General features: G+C 38.4%; 1 protein-coding gene across 2 annotated transcripts in view; it reads right to left on the bottom strand.

Moving 5' to 3' along the window:
- uxs1.L (UDP-glucuronate decarboxylase 1 L homeolog) overlaps nt 1-20,673 on the bottom strand; it is a 38,957-nt gene that overhangs the window by 10,854 nt on the left and 7,430 nt on the right. Inside the window, exons 2-9 of one of the 2 annotated variants that reach the window (XM_018247057.2) lie at nt 19,174-19,201; nt 18,382-18,430; nt 13,382-13,425; nt 12,519-12,579; nt 10,552-10,732; nt 6,037-6,141; nt 4,971-5,030; nt 3,744-3,865 (exon numbers count right to left, since the gene is read on the bottom strand). In XM_018247057.2, the coding sequence (XP_018102546.1) occupies nt 3,744-3,865; nt 4,971-5,030; nt 6,037-6,141; nt 10,552-10,732; nt 12,519-12,579; nt 13,382-13,425; nt 18,382-18,430; nt 19,174-19,201 (650 nt within the window). Of the gene's footprint in view, nt 1-3,743; nt 3,866-4,970; nt 5,031-6,036; nt 6,142-10,551; nt 10,733-12,518; nt 12,580-13,381; nt 13,426-18,381; nt 18,434-19,173; nt 19,202-20,673 lie in introns of both variants that reach the window. The other variant, XM_018247056.2, reaches the window with a different exon arrangement.

Genomic DNA, 20,673 nt, shown 5'->3' with positions numbered 1-20,673 from the left:
GTGGGTATGGGGTGCTATTAAAAACCACATGAAGCTAAGCCACAGCTTCAGGCTAATACAATGTACAAAATTGGGGGGTTGTGGAAGCACTCCTAAGGCTAAATCAAATCATGTGGTTTTTAATAGCACCCCATACCCACCCCTATATACTAATGGTGGTCCTATGCTTTTAAATATGGGCGTTGGTTTGGGCAATCTCTCTCTCTTAAAAGCCTTAACTGGCGGGGGAGGATCTAGGCTCCAGAGTGAAACCAATGTTCCACAAACACTGAATACAGGTAATGCTATTATGCAGAGAATTGTCTTTTTATATTATGACCTGAGAATAAACAGGTTAGGGACCGCCATATGGGGTTTACCTTGACGTGGTATGGTGGCTTTTCAACTTTATGATCATAATTTTGTAACTAAAAAACCTAAACACATGCACTTGCATTTATATTGAATTACTTATGAGACAGGGGCCCAGGGAAGTGCATTGTAAGTAGCACTTCCATTATACTTAAATATACTTTGATTTAGCCTTAGGAGTGCTTCCACAACCCCCCAATTTTGTACTTAATATAGGTTCTAGCTAATTAACTTTTGCCCACACCTATGCTTCCAAGCTGGTACAATGTAATTTTGAATGCACCTATGCTCCCCAGAACACAGTAAAATACCACAAGACAGCTCTGCTCCTAAACCTGTATACACCATCTTGGTGACACTGTCCTGCTGTGAGAATAGGGATGCAACCAAAAGAACCCTAAACTGGAAAGGAGATGCCTTGGCCCTCTAATGGCAACAGGGAAGCAGCAGTCCGAGCCTTTTTTTTTTTTTGAAAAGTCCATAGTGCCATTTTGTCAAGATTACATTTACATTACTGCTGCTACAACCTTGTGTGCTGGCAAAATGGAATATCACTTTGGAATGAGTTTTTCAAAATCTCAATGAAAAAAAGAAAAATAGTAATGGCATTTTAATTGCATTAAAAAGTGTAAATTAGTGCTGCATACATTTCAATGTTCCACTGCACGTGGATTTTTCCATAAAAGGGCAAATTAATATGCATGACAGAAAGGAAGTATACCAATATAAATATGTATATACCCCTTCAGTATCTGGAGGAATAACTCTAAGGGAGGTATTTACTAAAGCTAGAATTTCTCATTTTTTTTATTAAAGTTTGATTCAAATACCATACAACAATTTAACAAATAATCGGCTCAAAAAATTTGGTGTGAAAAATACGATCATACGAAAATTTAGATTTTTTTTTCTTTTTTTTGGATTTTTACGCCTGAATTGTACAAATTGTTGCCTGACTTTTCAGATTATCCAGCGCAAATCATGACATCAAGAAACACCTTCAAATTGTAAAAGGCACCTCTGCCATTGACTTCTACAAGACTGAGGATTTAGCTGGAGTATATTCGGATTTTCAGCAGCTTTGGGGTAAAATATCTCTCTAAAATTCAAGTTTTTTTTTCCTTGGAAAAATGTGAGTTCTTCCTCTAAAAAAACTGGACCAGAAAAAAAAATAATTTAAGGCTTCATAAATAGGCCCTTACGTGTAATCAAGGTAAAGTAAAGCTGGGCATGCAGGTACAGATCGCATTCTCGGATACGTTTTGTTCAATTTTTGGGTGGAGTCCAAGTAATGATAGATACACCTATCGATTGGGCAGGTTCTGTTAATAAAACAGTTGGTAAATGAATGATGTTCCTAATTAGTTCATGTTCCCACATTGAGGATTCATTGCTCTTTATACCAAATGATCAAGATTATGATGGTTCATCAAGTATATGATTAATATCTTGCCATATATGGACACTTAGGTATGATCTACAAAACAATACACAGGTTTTATTCATGATAAAATATCTGACGTTTTAAAATAAATAAACAACCAAATAAGTATTTGCTCCTAATGCAATAATGCATCTACTATTGGATTCCTTGTCGTTGCTGACCTTGATAAAATTTGGGGATAGCAACAGTGCCGGGCCAATCCGACTGGGCACCACCCTACCTTCCATGCTTGCGCGCACGCTCCCCTCCGAGTGCGTGCCCGAATGCAGTCTGCGCACACATGCGCAAAGCACCAGAGGGGAGAGCAGGGGACAACGCCGGAGCTAAGATGAAGGGGAAAGCGCCGGAGAGGGAGGGGAGTGTGCCAGAGGGTAAGGGAGGGAAAAAACGCTGGAGGGGAGGGAGAGCAGCGAACATTGACTAGGGGCACGCAGAAGACAGGTACCTGCCCAGCGCCCCCCTTCATTGCGCCCTAGACAAGTGCCTCTTCTGCCTACCCCTAGTTCCGGCCTTGGATATCAAGAAAATCTACAATACAGGAAAACCATGATAACTTTTTTTTTAATATAAGATTTGAGAAATGTGTTAAATATTTTTAGAAGTACTGTTCTTATGCAAAAGTAAACATAATTATTACATTCACACATACGCTTGTTAGACAAGCCATCTGGTTCCCTTTAATTGCCAAGGCACTAAAAAAAGTGTTTTGAGTAATTATATTTTTCTTAGGAAAGAAGATGGGAGTTAAGTGCTGCGTGTCTGAAATATATTTAAAATCCTGCATCTATGGGTCTATGTCGAGTGCTGCAGATGGCTCTGATAACAGATTCAAGTCATTATCTATTTATTGGTTCAGTAAGCTTCTCTACTGATAAGATATACTTTGTTTTGCTAGAACTGTGAATCAAAAGTGATATTAATCTAAGAACAAATATAGAAGCTTAAACAGCAATCAGTGTGCCATACCTTCAAAAAAGAATATTTTCTTTGGAAAAAAAAAAAAATAAGCAGAGCAATGTTAGCAGAGTAATGTTACAATGGGTACTGAGTAAGAGAAAAAAGTGATGCCTTATTGAAAAAGGCTGATGGTGCTAGACAATAATACTTTGACCTTTGGGAACATACAGTATATTTATCTGCAGTCCTAGATAGTCTTGGCACTATGACTACTTGACTGACACACATCATTTTTCTTATATCTGTATCAATTTCAAGAGCTAAGGAGGCAAAAAAAAAAAAAAGGTTTCATACTGGCGATGATCTGAATACTAATTTTGAGTCTATAGGTAGCCATAGGGCTGTACAAAAAGATGGCTTCTTTTTACGTTCTCAAGTTTATACCTTGCAAATCAACCCTAATTATTCTGCAAGAACACTATGCTACAGCACTGTTACACAATGCTAGGGAATATATAAGCAGTTCAGATGAGGAGCTAAAAATGATCAAAATCCAAAGGCAGTATTGCAACGTCCTAAAATCTTGTGAGTTCATATCAATTTACAGCTTAAAGGCTTAGTATTTTTGATCTATATAAAGACATTAATAACTGCATAGTTTACTCCAGTGGCAGAAAAAGCCCATATAGGCTGCTATCACTCCCTGTTGGTGGAATGGTATCAGCTTTTCACTGTGTGGATTTTGGTCAGAAAATTACCAAGTTCGCATCTCCTGTCTGAAATCTGCCCAGAGTGGGGCTGTAGCAGACATATGGTAATTTTTCCTGCCAGCAGAGACAGTGGGATATTTGATGGGTTGCCATGGGTTACTGGCCAGGTACAAATTTGCCCAGTGTTCATAAATGTGACATTAGTCTTGACATTTGCAAATGCGAGTTTTGTATTACAAACTCCAGCTGACTCTAAAGGGAAGCAACAAGAGGGATAACAGAAATGGCGTGCATACACACACACACACATTAGATTATCATGACTGCATACTCCAACACACCTGCTTCATGTAAGCATAGCACATTGTTTCCGCCACTCTCTTCCCTTCGTCATAGCAGGCTCGTGGACCTATAGGATTCACATGGCCCCAGTATTCTTCACTTTGAGGATGCACTTCAGGATCTGAATAAAAACAGTAATTTTGTCATTGGGCTATTTGAATACATAAAAGCAGAGAGACAAAACAGAAAGCATGAGTAGAAAGTATGAGAGCATAGCTTATCTCCAAGTATGTATTGTATATATGTATACATAAAAGGGAGGTGTCTATTGGTCGTCTAAACAGAGGTGCCCATAAGGGAGTTTGTGATCTCTAAAGAACTCTAAACTATAAAACAGAAATTCAGGTTTTTGCAGCATGTTTATCAGCACTTCTGTGTTCAGCCTTTTTTTCAATGTCTTTTTTTATTGTGTTCAAAGGAACTTGACGTAACAAGTTTATAGACTTCCCGCAAAGTGAAAAATCACATATACAATCTTTCAGGGTGCTTTCATTTCTGGGTGTCCCCTTACATCCTGCTCCAGGGGAACTTCACACTATTGTTGTCAAACAATGGTATGAGTAGAGGCTCTCAGAAGCAAAAAATAACTAATAACATCAATCATTTGCCATGCCAAGCCTCGGCTGGAGTGCTGTCAAGGCAACCGCAATTGGAGCAGCAGATACATCTCTGGAATGACGAATGGCATTTCACCCTCTGGAAGTCTGATGAAAAATAATAATAGTTTGGCAGATGCTAAGAAAACCACCTGCCTGAATGCAAGTGGTATATTTGGTAGTGGAGGAATAATGGTATGGGGGTGTCTTCCATGGTTTGGACTAGGTGCTTAGTTCTATTGAAAGGAAACTTTAGGGTTGCAGAATACAAATGTATTCTTGATAAATCTGCATTTCCTACTTTGTGGCAATAGTTTGGGGAAGGCTTTTCCTATATCAACCAAGGATTCACCAAAGCCACTTTTTTGGGATTCTCCTAAATCCTTCATGAAAGCTAGATGGAGACCCGAACTGAACCCTCATTTGCATATGCAGATTAGGCGCAAGAGGGGCTAAAGAGAGAAATTTTCCATGATTTTTAGGATTCGGATATCAAGGAATCCTGGATTCAGTGCATCCCCATCAAGATAATGCCTTGACTAACCTGACCCCAGAAACAATGTTCAAAACCCAACCAGCCTATTTCCGTACTTTTTAATTATTAAGAAAGCAAAGAAACCAAGCACTAACCTCCATAGACTTCTGAAGTAGAGGCCAGGAGTAGCCGAGCACCTACACGCTTTGCCAATCCTAAAAAAATAAGTTTTTTTTTTTAATTGCCAAATCAAATAAAAACACAGAGAAAAAAAACAAAACAGAATCTCTCAAAGAAAGCCACCTGGATCAGCTGAAGACTACTGATAAAAAATATTGTAATTGATTAATATTATCCCATGTGGTAAGATTAATACCAACTTCGTAGGAAATACATGTTACAGTTTTCTGTAAAAATTAGCCAAATATTTCATTAGAAACAATGAAAAGGATTTCTGATAAGCAATGGGTTCTTTCAGCCTGAAAGGGACATAATAATGAAAAACATGCATGTGCCTAAAGCATAACATTGTATCATTGTAATAAGTTAATTATTAAGGACTCAACAATGGAAATATCATGGCTAAAAGAAGCTGACAGTGTGTTGTGGTTAAAGGACCAGTAACATCAAAAAAATGAATTGTTTTAAAGTAACAAATATATAATGCAGTGTTGCCCTGCACTGGTAAAACTTATGTGTTTGCTTCAGAAACCCTACTATTGTTTTTATAAATTAGCTGTTGTGTAGCAATAGGGGCAGCTATTCAAAAGAAAAAAAGGCTCAAGTTACACAGCAGATAAACTCTGATAAGCTCTGTAGAACATAATGTCATCTGTTATATACTATTTATCCTGTGCAATATAGCCGTTTTTCAATTTCCGCCATTGCTACGCAGTAGTCATTTTATATGAACTATAGTAGTGTTTCTGAAGCAAACAGATCAATTTTACCAGTGCAGGGCAACGGTACATGATATTTTCATTACTTTAAAACACTTACATTTTTTGGTGTTTCTGTTCCTTTAAAGGGACTGTTTAACTTCCAAACATTTTTTCAGTTCAGTTGCTTTCAGACAATACATTGAAAGCAACTGAAAAAAAGTCTGTTTTTTTTAATTGGACTTTTTAAAGGTATATATATATTTTTTTTTTTTAAAAAAAATGTAATTTACAGATACCCATCAGACATAACACTACATTTAGAAGAATGACATGAGCTCACCCAACATGTTAAGTGTTCCAATGGTGTTGGTTTTAAGGGTCTTGATGGGATTATACATATAATTAGGAGGAGAAGCAGGAGAAGCCAAATGGTATATCTGGTCCACTAAAAAAAAAAAAAGAATAAAGGTTTTAGGTTTCTATAACATTTTTAAAATATTCACAGAGCATGCATCACTCATGTTGATGCAAAATGCATAATAAACCTTTTATATGTAAAATCCATCTGGGTATGTGAGAAGATCTAGAAACATACAACTTCATCTATTAGCCCACTCACATTTCCGGTCTTTTTAACCTACTATAAAGGATCTGTGCCTTCTAGAAAGATCTCAGTTTGGGCCATTATTCGTGTATAAAGACAATTTGAGAAATAATCCTGCAGAGGGGTAATCTAACTAAATCCTATAGTAAAGTGGCTTTCTTTATTGGAACTACTTCCTGAGCTTGATTCATTTTTTTCTGTTAGCCTTCTTGATGTTTTACTTCGAAATGTTTATCCACGCGTGAGGTTTATCACAGAATGATGCTATGACTAACACAAAGCTCTGCCAGACAAAAAAGGTAAGATACATCAGCGGATTAAGGATAAAAAATGACCATGCCTTTATTAAATGCAATCAAAATCATAGCGCATTAAAAGGAAAGACAGGGAAAAAATTTCCAAGGAGATCTAACACTTTTTTGCCTGCTGATTCTTAGTACTTGGTCCCCAAGTTTCCTTCTAAACGAGTTGCACAGGATTTAGAGTTGCCGTTAAGTTCTACCAAAATATATTTCAATAACACAAACTATTGAGTAGTTTTACCAGATTATAGACGTGTAGCTGGGATAGCTAGATGAGAGCACATATCACTAGTATGTACAGGAAAAAAAAAAGCAAATCCTTAGTATTGAACTAATCCACACGAGAAAAATTACAGCAGATTAAATGATGTATACTTCTTAAAATGCTATTATACCTAGCGCACACCTGGCATGTTACATGATCCATTGTGAGATCTTCTCATTATGTCTAGAAGGTCATTCAGATTTATTTTGGTTGATTTAAAGAGTTCTAGGATGCTCCATTTTGTGGGTGTATTTTATAAAAATATATATCCAAATAATATCAGAAAATGTCAACAGATGTCATAATTAATTGACACACTACTTAAATATGTCTCAAAAAACCAAAATTATGATATCTGAAAATTACAGGGGATCTGCATTGTGCAAAAAACATTTTGCACAATGAAACAAAGAGTAATCTGGAGAAATGTTGTAAAATAAATGTACTCAAAACTGTAAATGGTTTCAAAGTTATTTTTAAAGGCAATTGCAACAAACAGTAGATTGCGGCAAGATCTCCTTACAAAAAAAAAAAAAAAAAAAAAAAAAAAAAAAAAAGAAGTTTCTTGGGGAAATCAGTGTATTTTATTTTACATATCCATAATTTTTTTAATGCGGTTATATAAATAGAAAAGTGGTAGCACTAATAACCGAGAAGCATCCTCCAGGCAATTTGAAACGAAGAGGCTGATTTATCAAAATCAAATTGAAGGATTACAATCATCTCCCCCACCAATGCTTCCCCCCTATATTTTCCTGACAGTCAGGAACACTTATTAAGGACTGGACACATTTATCAATCTGAATACCAGTGTCAGTATATCAACTTGTGTTTAACTGCTTTAAGACGTGATGGTGCGCAGAATGGCTCAGCAGTGGCACTGAGAAATATTAAGTACAAAGCCCAGTTCCCCGATGCACGCAGGGAAGAAAGCATGCAGAAAATAAATGTTATATGCAGTTAGAGTTCATTCCACAAATATGCAGCCACAGGAGGCTGGCCAAAGCAAAAAGAAAAGTTACCAGGGCTTTTACTGTACATGCTAATAAGCTGCTGTGCCTCTGAATACATACATTTTTTTTTTTTTATTAAAAGGTTTTATTTTTGCATTTCTATAAAACAAGAAAAATAAGGTAGTGCATAAAAAAAGAACGGACAGCTGTGAGATTTTGGGAGGTGGTGGTGAGGGAAGGTGGTGGTCAAGGAGGGGTGGGCAATCAAGTGATGCTTCTGCTGGTTTCAACAGTCCCAGGTGGGCTTAGATGGGGTCTTGTTCGGTGGTGATTTCTTGGCAGGAGGTCCATTTGTCCCAGATTTTAGTCTTATGGGGGCATCCTCTGCCCAGGTATTGGGTTGGTGGTTATGCTAGCATGGGATTAACTGGTCAATATGACCCAAGAGGAACATTTTGGGGGTCGCAATCTGGGTTATGCCAGGGCTAGATCAATACACAATTCCTTTTTATGCGTGGCTGAGTAGCACGAATAGATTTTGGTCAGGGGATGCTCGTCGCCACACATCTTGGAGGTTATAGGAAAGGCACCAGTTAAGCAAGGGGGTTGGAACCGCAATTCCTGGGAGACAGAGGTCGAAGTTGGGGGTTTGAGACCATGTTCAAGTCTCCATAATCAGTGTAGGGGCCAGCTGTATGGTTAAATCGATTCCCATTATGTCATTCATGGTCTTCCGGCAGGGGAGGTATAAACTATAAACTATTGGAGATACTTGTTTTTCATATGTCCTTCCTTGTCCCCTTCTTTTATCCCTAACTCATTTATTTGGGCTACCAAGAATAAAGACTGCAAAGTAGGTCTTGGCATGTAATCTGTTGCATCACCCCCACAGTTTTCGATGTACCATTGCTATAATGGAGTCTCTGAAAATAATTTCTTGTAATACTAGAGGCCTTAACTCCAAGATTAAGAGAGACTTGGTGTTTCAATACCTTAAAAAATTTAAGCCACATGTTGTCCTCCTACAAGAGACTCACATGGTGGTTGTGCCACTGGCAACAAGGTGGTACAGCATGGGGCCCATCAGGAAGAAGAGCACTATAGGTTCAGTCAACGCTGGGGGCTGTTGTGTGGACCAGCTCGTGGTCGGCCATCTAGCCACTCTGTGGCTTCCTCCGGATTGTTGAAGAAGTGAGACTTGGTGCCCTCCATGATCCTGAGCTTGGCCGGGTACAAGACATCATACTTTTATTGAAGAACCAGGGGTCTGCTTGACTGCGATGAAGGTGCTCCTTTTCTTTTGCAGAGCAGTAGAGTAATCTGAGAACAGCATTATTTTAGCGCCATTGTGCTGTAGTTCCTCTCTGTGACACATTGCAGTAAGTATGCCGTCCCTGTCCCAATAGTTTAAGAGACTCAACAAGATAGGTTGTGGCAGGGTCCCAGGTCATGATGGGGCCAGGTACTCTGTGCAAGGAGTCACTGAGCCAGGCTTCAAAAAATGCAACCGGGTCATCTCTTTGGGGGCTTGTGTGAACTTGAGAGTGGAGATATGTCTCTCTGATGCGCTCCCAAATTGTCAGAACATCTGCTCAGGTCAACTTTTAGCTCCTCTATTTGTGTAGACATCACTGTGCGGGACTCTGCGATTGCTGATAGCAATATCTGGACTCTGGGGTCTGGTTGTGATGTCTCTGGAGAAGGCATGCTCTGGTCACCATCTTCATTAATAGGCCGCAGTGGAGTTCTGTTCAGCAGTTTGCCCTTCCTGGTGAATTGCTCCTAAGGTTTTTTTTTTTGCTTTGGCCCATATTTTCCCATTCTGGAAGTGTAAGGAATACCAGAGATGGCTTTTGGCAGAGCTGCTGGTTGGGGCTCACAACGTTTTCAGGATGCTATTGCAGTGGAGCTCTGGTTCTGCACATCTTACTCTGGCCATGTAGGACATTCCCCCTATTTTTTTTTTTTTTAATATAAAGAACAACTAACCAAAAAATAAGGCTATACAAGCAAATGTGCTTGGCTTGAACATTTTTTTTTTCTGACAAGTTGTATAGTAGCTGTACAAATAAGTTGAGATTTTCATGGGACATTTCCTTCAACATACTGGGAGCAAGTGCAGCATTATCACCTGAAAGGAAATTGGGATAGATTTTGTATACTCAATAAAATTCAGTGAGAACCTAGCAAGACAGAATAGTGCTGCCACAAATGCCATCTACATCTGATGAAGGACCATTATCTATGTCCAAAAACCCATTCAAATGAGAGCACTGGCCACTACAGTAGTCACCATATAATACAGGTTCTACAACAGACATCCTTTATCAAGCACAGGGGAAGATGTGAATTGCAAAATGGGTAGAATACACTACTGCACTTTAAATTAAAAAAAAAAAAATTGCAGCAGGTCTCTGTGCTCCATTTCAGAGGGCAAACATGGAAGGAATATAGTCATCTGGTATGAAGTGTAGAGCACAGCCAGACTCAGGACACAATTTACTATTTAAAGGCACACTTAGGGAAATGCTTCTGTGCCCCTTATTGCATTTGGGTTTCTGGAAATTACCATTTACCGATGATTTTGAGGCGTTTTCTTTTGCAGGAATTTCATATATTTTGATAAAATTTAAAAGCAAAGCTTTTTAAAGCATCATAAAGAAAAAAAAAAAAAAACAACCAAAATATATATAGGCCATTCCATAACCATTGTGCCATGTATCCAACTTACCTTCAATGTAAAGTGGCTCAACAACATCATGATTAATAAGTTCAAAATTCTCATGCCCAAGCCAGTGTTCCACATTTCTTTTCCTGCCTGTAAAAAAATTGTCCACTACAGTAACTTCATGACCATCCATCATTAGCTTGTCAGTAAGATGAGAGCCCACAAAGCCTGCACCTCCAGTTATCTACATTTAGACAAAAGACAAACATTTTAAGCTATTCCAAAATGTAAATACAGCTAGAAAACTTTACAATGCCTAAGGATATTCATGGTTGGTTAAAGTATTTAATAAGGAGAAAACAATGGTCACGCAGTAAGGCCAACATCTCTATATGTACATTTCAAAGTCCTTTTCCTGAACAATAATTAGCATTCAATTTCTCGATTTTTGGTACACTGGATTCCAATTTTAGGGAGTAAGCTTAACAATTATATTTAGGCTAGGGCCAGACAGGGCAAAAATCAGCCTGCAGAATTCGACAGGCTAATTTCAACCGCCCATTGCTTGCCAAATATTCTTGTCTGTTCGCGTCCGGAAGCCTTGTGTTGGCTCTGTTGGATTTTTGCTCAAAATTCTCTAGTTTTTTGCCGATTTCTGCCCTGTCTCACTCTAGCCTTAGCAGTTCCTTCATTTAGAAAAGCTTTTAACAGTATACTTAGTAGTACATTGTTAAGATGCCCTTTTATTAGATACCAGTGGGATCACCTGACTATAGTTGGAGAGGGTGGGAGCTACAACATGGAGCTAGTCACTGCTTCTGTATAACTATAACAAACAAGGGAAAGTTGTTGGGAAAGTAGTTTTTAAAACCCTCTCCAACTATAATCAGGTGATCCCACTGGTGTCTAATAAAAGGGCAGCCAAGTTTGGGAGTTTTGCTAGCAGCTAGTAAGTTGCAGGTAAAACGTAGTCGTCCTTTTGTAAAATGTGTAATGAAGCAATAGAATTCTTAATGAATCAGATGAAAATTGAGCATAGGACTGGCCAGATATGGGATGACTTTGACGTAGTTGGCCAGCTTAAATATATTGCAATATATGGACAAACAATCCCTGTTTTGTTTAAAGGGTAAGGCATTTTTCAGTAGCAGTATGCACAAAATGTCTCTGTCTTAAATATATTGATAATGGGTTGAGTGTTGAGGACTTTTGTAATTGTCTATATGTAGTTTGTGGTCACAGCCTCGTTGCACCCCTGCCTAATGGTTTTAAAAACTAGTGGTGAGCACAACTTTCCCTTGTTTCGGTCCCGTTCTGGGCCTTTCTCAAGACATAGCCATGGTTCCTTTTATTTCCTTCAAGTTTACTTATAAAAGCCTTCAAACCATTGTTTTTATAGAATGTGGTGTCCTCAGCATATCAAAGGTTGTTGGTTCATTCCACCATTTTTAATTTCTAAAACATCTTCCTCTTGCGTTTCATTCGTGATTATTTTCTCTTGCCCGGCGTTGAGAATTGGATAACAACAATTACATGTTCAGGTACTTCAGTTTTCCTGAGGGCATTTAATAATTCTCTGTAATCAATGAAGCACATCCTGACAACTTCTGGTATCTGTCCTGTCCTTTTCTGTATCCAGTACTGTTTGGCAGTTCTTTTTAATATAGGGCTCTAGTCAGCATTGAATAAATTTCAGCATAAGGGAATGTGTATGAAATTGAGTGGCTGAGGATGTTAATCTTTAAATGTCCCTTTAATTCAGAGTCACTTAAATCCATAGGTATGAAGTAGCATTTATTGGACTACTGGGAGACAAATCTCCCAGTGCCATTGTATCTTCTGGTCCAGAATATAATTTTCTGTGTGTAGTCTTAAAGATTTTTTTTTTATGAACCACAAAGTAAAGAACAAGAGTTCTCTCTACTGAGTTGAGGAAAATCACAAGCATAATGCACAGGGTTCTAACCGTAACCTTGAAGCTTTAGTTACTGGTGCCCAGGTGGGCACCAATCTCCAAATATAGAACTTACCAATATCCTTTTTCTATCCTTCTCTGACAAGAATTTCACAGGTGGATATTTCTGGGTAAAACTGAAAGCAGAAATTGCAATTAATATATGTAAATATTTTGATTATTAATTACAGTTGAAAGAATTAAAAAATATGTATGGTTATACACAGGATCCTACAACATAAACATTGTACAATCTTGTGCCCCCTTTAAAGGTGGTGGGAAAAAAAAAAGTTAATCCCTGGGTGGTGCAATTTCTTAGTCTCATACTGCTTGATAAAGAAGCGGGAGCTTCGAAACGTTGCAGAGTTTCTGATAAAGCAATACTTTTATTTCACTACATTGGTCTGGACTTTTTTGTTTTGATATATATTTTGTCCAGGATATGGACTAAGTCCACGACAGGGACACCGCTCCACTCCAGTTTGTACGAATATATATATATCTATATTTCTATATATATCTATATATATCTAGTCAATGGTGGGTGCACGGTCAAAGTATAAATTCAGTATAAATTCAGTATAAATGCTGCAAGAAACCCTTTTTTAACATGTAAAGAAAAGATTGAAAAAGTATACAGATTTGTAATACATCTTCCCCCAAGACTTCTACTGCTGGCATATTAGAAGGGCACAAGCTAATAGCAACTAATTTGTGGGTCATAATTTCAATGGGCTACTAATTGTACGCAAGGTTCCCAATGTGCCAAATATACTCCCATATACTTTTTAACACCTCAGCCCCACACCATGCGGTCATTGCTGATCACATATTTTGTTGTACATCTGCACAAGCTGTAAAACATTTTTATAATATATGAATGGGAACTAAAGATTAAATTATTATACCTGTACACCAATATGCAAATCAAAAATGTACCTTCTTTCTAAATTCTGTATCTTTTCTCTCAAAGGTGCAATGACCTAGACAAAAGAAAAATAACTTCATTAACAGTGCTTATCCTCACTCATTAAAATATCTACAATATATCATTCTGCAATGATTTACAATAGGCCATTACAAAAGTGACACAAAAATAAGATTCAGCAAAACTTTAAGTGGAATGCCTGACTCCTTACTGTGGGCCCACGTTTAAATATGTCCCCTTGGAGCTACAATACAGTTAAGGTTTACAAAATCAACTGCTAGCGACAGTTGCAGTCTAAATTATCTAGCATGCCTAAATTATTTTTAGGTACTACTTTGCGAACCGATCCTGAGCCAGAAACTTGAGACATTAACATATTCTAGGGCACAGATTAATCAAGCAACTTGTAGCACAACCAAATATATTAACAGACATTTCTTCATTTCTTCCTTCCGTCACCTGACTTAGAATTTATAAGTGAAATCTATTTACTGCTGCCCTGCAATTTTATGCCATTATAGCATATGGTGGTGGTGTGTGTGTGTATGTGTGTGGGGGGGGGAATAGCTGCCACAGCCCAGGAAAACCCTAAGGCAATCAAAACGTCTGTCTGCTCTTCCCCACTTCAGAATATATTAAATGAAAAGCACTGTGACAGATGGACCACACATCATCAGCTTGTACAGTTATGCCAATATACACATGTGAAATTAATGGTACAGTGACTTCCAAGTACAATATCCCCATAGGCTAAATATATTTTACAGTGAGTGGCAGAGGGCACAGTCACCCCAAACACATTAAATACAATGTGATGCAGTGGGAACTTTATTCACAAATAAATAGGGGCCTATTTAATAACAATGCATACAAACATGACCAGTGATGTTGCCCATAGCAACCGATGTTTGTTTTTGTTACTCAACTTGTAGGTTACTGTTAGAATCAAATTGCTGATTGGTTGCTATGGGCAACATCACCATTGATATTCATCTCGAGTGTTTTTAAATAGTTAGGTAAGACACAAAGAAGCAATTTATTAATAAATATGCCCCTATACTAAACAGTAAGATAGAATGGGCACTGACACCCCAGACACTCCTCAACCATTCCAAAAAGTAAATTACCTGAAACCTGGAGTAGCTTTAAGCACTAATAGCTCAGAAATAGTCTACACTGCAAAACATGCATACATTTACAACCTAGTGGCAGATGTCAACACATCATCCAGCAGGAGAAAAGAAGGACCAAATTCAACAAAAAATATCAGAATTGAATAACAGTAGTTCTTGAAATAACTTGTGTGATGCTCTGCTGAGTACGTCTGCAAGCACATGATTATGTTTAAACCTATCCTTTAATGTAAAATTGCTTAGGGTCTTTCTCTAAGCACTTTTGCAATTTATCAGTTAGAGTTGCTATGAAGTGGACATTCTAGAACATACTAAAATTTACCTCAAAGATGAACCACCCCTTTAGATTTTTATCAACTGCCAATATAGTGAATTTTCTAACAAAAGCACCACCAGTTGGGCAGTTCCTGTAACTGTACAATCAAAGACAGCAAAAGAGATATACCGTCAGAAGGAAAACAGAGAAGTGTTCTGATGTTGGGAAAGAGATCCGAGGTCCCTTTTCCCCCAATAAAAAATATTGCACTGTGATGCAACAATTGTTACTTTTTTTTTTTTTTATAACTTAGCTTTCTATGCAGTCCCTTGCTTATTCATCTTCCATTCTCTCAAACCATTACCTAGTACAGGGGTGCCCAAACTTTTTGCAACGAGGGCCAGATTTGGTGAGGTGAAAATGCGTGGGGGCCGACCATTCAGCCCGACATTCTTTGAACCATTAACATTAAATTACAGGAATCGCGTAATCGTAGCAGTAATATTTGGGCACATGATTACTGAAATGATCTGCCACTTGGTCTATACTGCTGCCTGTGTGCTGAAGGTGTTAGCAATAAACACGTACTGGAACGTAGTGACGCCATACTTCTTTAGTTTACGGTACTGGCACGTCAGTACGTCTATTGACACCATCAGCCCCAAAGACATATGCGAAAACAGCACGTCTCTACGTGCCAGTACGTGTCTATTGCCAACACCTTCAGCACATAGGCAGCAGTATAGACCAAGTGGCAGATCATTTCACTAATGTGGCTTAATATTACTGCTATGGGATTCCTGATCACACTGTGCTGGGGGGGTCTCATTATCATGATGGAGGCTGAGGGCCGGTGTAAATTTAAAAAAGGGCCGAAATTAGTCCCCGGGCAGCACCTTGGACATGCCTGACCTAGTAGTTGTGGTAAACTAGAACCAGGCAACCAGATAGTTAATGAAATTTCTGGCAAGCTGCTGAACCATAAAATAAATAATTTAAAAAAGCTGCCAACTTGGTCCTTCAGACATAGCATATGCTCCATTGCTCTCAGCCTGCATATTTTTCGCAGGCAGAGAGCAGCGGACCCTATACTCAGTCTGCCTATACCCTTAAGTGTCATGTAGCCATGGGGTAGCAATTTAACCTAAAAAAAAAAAAAAGGAGAAAAGGCACAGGTTACATAGCGGTAATAGACCTGTAGAACAACATGGGTTTACATCCCTCTGTAAGAAATAAACCCATTTTTAACTGTTGCCATTTAGCCCTATTTTAACTAGAATGGCTACACCCATGGCTACACAGCTACTTACTTATGTAAACTATAGTAATGTTTCTAAAGCAAAACACACTAGTTTTAACAGTGCAGGGCAACAGTACATTTTTTGATGTTACTGTTCCTTTAATTCTGATTAATAGGCAAACATCAGAATAGGAATCCACTTGTAAAGAAAAAGACAGGACTGACAAAAAAACAAAGAACCCCAAAAGAATGAATGCAGACTGGTTTTGCCGCTTTGACAACACCCATACCACACATATAAATAATTTATTAAACAAAGGCCTATAGCTGGAGAAGGTCGAAATTAATGCAAGTGAACACACATTGAAGACTCACGGCTGTCAGTAACAACTGGACAACACTGGAAACCTAGAATCCCAGAAAAAGATACCAGCAGTATGATCTGAAATTTACTCTTATCCCTGTAGTGCTGACATATTAGGAGTATGGTCAGTTATTTACATCAGTCAAGCCCTGTAAAACTTACTTCACAGCAGACAAAAGCAGGAAATGATGGAAGAGATTTCACAATGCTAAAAGCAAGCAAAAGTGTTGCTGTGTTCAGGCCCAGATTTGTGGCGAGGCCACAAAGGCTCGGGCCTAGGGCGGCAAGACTGTAGGGATGGCATGCTGCCCAGTTGCATTCTTAGAAGCACAGGGGGTGGCACTAGGACCCTGCGGCGTGCAATTGGCCGGCGCTAGGACCCTGCAGTGCGAATTTGGCCAGACTAGGACCCAGCGGCGTGAATTTGGCCGGCGCTAGGACCGTGCACCGCAAATTTGCCCGGCGCTAGGACCCTGTGGCGCAAATTTGCCTGGCGCTAGGAACCTGAGGCGCAAAGCTGGCCGGCACTAGAACCCTGTGGCGTAAAGTTGACTCTGCAGCGTAACATTGCCCGGCTCTAGGACCCTGCCGTGTAAAGTTGGCAGGGGCTAGGAACCTGTGTGGCACAAAGTTGGCAGGACCTAGGACCCTGCGGCGTAAATCGACCTTGGTGTGCCCAAGACAGAAATCCGGGCCTGCTGTGTTGCCGCTAATGCCACAAGGCATGTTAGCTTTCTTCTTTGCCTGCACCTGGAATCACTGTGTCAGCCCAGGTGCAGGCACCGGCAACAGATTTTGGCTGTTTGCATTTTAGCTCCGAAATCTGCCATGTGTGTCCGCACCAAGCTGACACAATGGTTCCGTGTGCAGTAATGTGCTTGGTTTTGGAATACAATCAAGTTCTGAAGCCCTCAGTCTAGCAATAATAAAATAGAGCTGGACAGTTGTCCCAAGACCATCTTTTTCCCTCCTCCAAGAAAATTTAAAACTTTTATAAAGACAATATACAGTCCTTTATATTGGCAAGAGAATACATGCTCAGACGTCACATACAATATAAGTGGTAGAAAAGTAGATATGGCAACTGTAGATGGACATTAGAAGCAATGGAAATTAACACACAAAACAGAAACCAGCTAATAACTCATAAAGCAAAAAAAATAAAAAAAATAATAGAGATTTATTTTTCAGCACTAACGACATTCTAATATTCTATAAGAATAACAAACCTAACAATGAAATCTATGTTTGTATAGAATAAATACAAAACAGGAAAAAGTATAGAATTTTTTTCTATTTGTAGTTCAAAAAAACAAAAACAAAAAACAACAACAACAAAAGAACAGTATCTTATACCCAATTCTAACTAAGCTACACAGGTCCAAGATGTGGTAAAATAATCCAACTGAGTTTATTTAATGTTTACAGAAATGCTGCTCATTATGTTTTTTATGTTTTCCACACTATTGCAGAGGAGATCTCTCCCTCGAAAATGCCCCTACTAGCTTACCATGTTTTCTGCTGGCCTTTATCAGCACAGATGCAGATGGCTACTTTTTAAACCATTCCATTGAAGCCCTAAACTGTGTATATTTTGTATACATATTTTTTTCATTTATTGCACATTGCTTGCCTAAATCAAGGGATTTCTATACCTTCCCCTTTACAGCTAGATGAAGACATAGATAGATAACTTTGTACAGATGGAAAGGTCTACAGACAGTCTAAAACCTTGAGAGGTTTGGTTTCCTACAGCCTACTACAGAGAAGTACCACAGCATTACAGAGGCAGAATGCCAAAGAACAAGTGCTATCAATTATGTCTTATATAAGAAATATATAGCTACCCCTACACATGACTAAACGCATGATAAACAGGAAATGAATGTGCCATTCAGCAACAAATTATGACTTGTACATCCCCAATAGTGATGTGCAGGTCATGAAAATGGAAAAATATATCATAATATTTATGAATAATAATAATAATATTAATAATAATAAAAGCACAAACAAACCTCTTCTATTTTTTTCTCCATTTTCTGTTCCTCATTTTCTTGAATTGACCTACTACAGCAGAAAAAGTAAGTTTATAACAATATAAGCCGAATGAAAAGATATAAAATTCTTACAATATAATATATGTAGTTCTTTCTCTTGAAAAGCAAAGAAGAGAAATCAGTATGCAGTATGTTCAACCAAAACTACAAATCATTTGTATACATGCCCTTCATAATGCATGTACTGCAAAGTTTATATCTGGTGTTTAATAGACTTAGTACATTACATTAAACATTTTATAGGATAAACAGCTTGCAGAGGGTGGGGTATTCATAATATAGCAGGAAGAAAAATAAAGAAAACTGCATTAGCCTTAAAAGTAGTATAGATCTACATAGAGATTTTTAGCGGCAACTATCAGCAATATGTTCAAGCTTAAAAACATAGAACAACGGTTAAATGCAGAGATGTCTTCCAAGAAAAGTAAAGACAAATTTTGCTCAAGGGTTACAAAAAGATGTTTGCTATAGCCTGTACAAGCAAACAGAGTTTATTTTTGACATAATAATTTAATTATTAAAAGGCCAATGGCATATTTTGTCCCAATTCCAAATGCTAATCACAACAGCGTGCATGTTTTATGAACCTTGGAAGGCCAAGCCAAATAGCATTATTTTGTTCTTTAGCCCGACTGCCCAAAATTCATAAAATACTACAGTGTACTGGAGTCAGCGTTGATCATACACAGCGGGACCATGTTTACTCTGACTGGGAAAGTGGCAAGAATGTAAAATATTAAATTTGCTTACCTCATATTGACAAAATTTCCCCAAACAGCTGTTGAGAGAGAGAGAAAAAAAAAACAGATTACAGTATTACTTTTACAGCACTCATGCCTAGTATAGTGTTACATTTAAGTAAACAGCAGAACCTCAGTGTTACATACCTTAATTTTAACTTTTTTCATTTTACACTTTTTTCTGGTACCACCAATATTTATTGTAAAATGTATTTCCCTAATTTTACACCACTTTTTCTAGTGAAAAAAAACATTAAAGGGGGGGGGGGGTTTCTACTGTGTACAAACTAGCATTAAAAGTCACATGAAAAGCACAGAATTATTGTATTACTCAATGAATAGCACCAGAAATAAAAAATTTTAGCAAAAGTAATACTAATTTATAATTTAAATGGAACTGAGGGATGGCGAAAGATAACCAATGAACCGTTTTTTCCAAGTAAAGTAAAGAAGCCCCTTAGCTTTCCAAAAAATCTGTACACCACCCACTATGGAAAGCAGAGGGACTTCATGACCCAAAATCCATCACTCACACTGCTGCAGAATGAAGTTAGGGAACCTATATTCAACACCACAGTGATATTTAAATGGGTTGTTCACCTTCCAACGCTTTTTTCTGCTCATTTGGTTTCAGATTAGGGATGCACCGAATCCAGGATTCTGCTGATTCCTTCTGCCCAGCCGAACCGAACCTGAATCCTAATTTGCATATGCAAATTGGGGGCAGGGAGGGGAATTGCATGACTTTTTGTCATAAAACAAGGAAGTAAAAAATGTTTTCCCCTTCCCACCCCTAATTTGCATATGCAAAATATAATTCTGATTTGGTTCGGTATTCGGCCAAATCTTTCGCAAAGGATTCGGGGGTTTGGCCGAATCCAAAATAGTGGATTCGGTGCATCCCTATTTCAGATAGAAATAAAGTATTTTTTCAATTATTTTCTATGTTTTTCTAATATTGAAGTCTAACGTGTCATTTTTCACATTCTAAAGCAGCTCTGGAATCAGTGTCGTTGACCCTGTAGGGCAGAGACACATGCTACTATTTCGGCAGATTAGTCGCCCATCAACAAATCGTTTCTTCTTCGGGCTACTAATCTCCCCGAACTGCCTTCTCACTGGCTAGAACAGGGGTAGGCAACCCGCGGCTACGGAGCCTCATGCGGCTCTTCATCCTGCTTGCTGCGGCTCAATCTTGTGGCTTTGCCTGTCACGTCATCTATACAGCCCTCGCACCTGCTGGTGACTTCTTGAGTGTGCGACAGCGGTAAGCTAACGGTTATCTTACCACTCCCAGGAGTGATAGGCAAGACCAAGTTGGTTATCTTTCGCCAAGATGCTTCATCATGGTCCTTACCGTGGTCACAAACTCAAGACAAGAGACGGAAGATCAGCATGGAGCTTCAGAAACAGAAGCCACATTAAAGGAACAGTAATGTCAAAAAATAAGTGTTTTAAAGTAATGAAAATATAATGCAGTGTTGCCCTGCACTGATAAAACTGCAGTGTT

The sequence above is a fragment of the Xenopus laevis genome, chromosome 2L (assembly GCF_017654675.1).
Source record: "Xenopus laevis strain J_2021 chromosome 2L, Xenopus_laevis_v10.1, whole genome shotgun sequence".
NCBI lineage: Eukaryota > Metazoa > Chordata > Amphibia > Anura > Pipidae > Xenopus > Xenopus laevis.
Note: the sequence above shows the minus strand (reverse complement) of the source record. Positions and strands in the feature narration are given on the sequence as shown.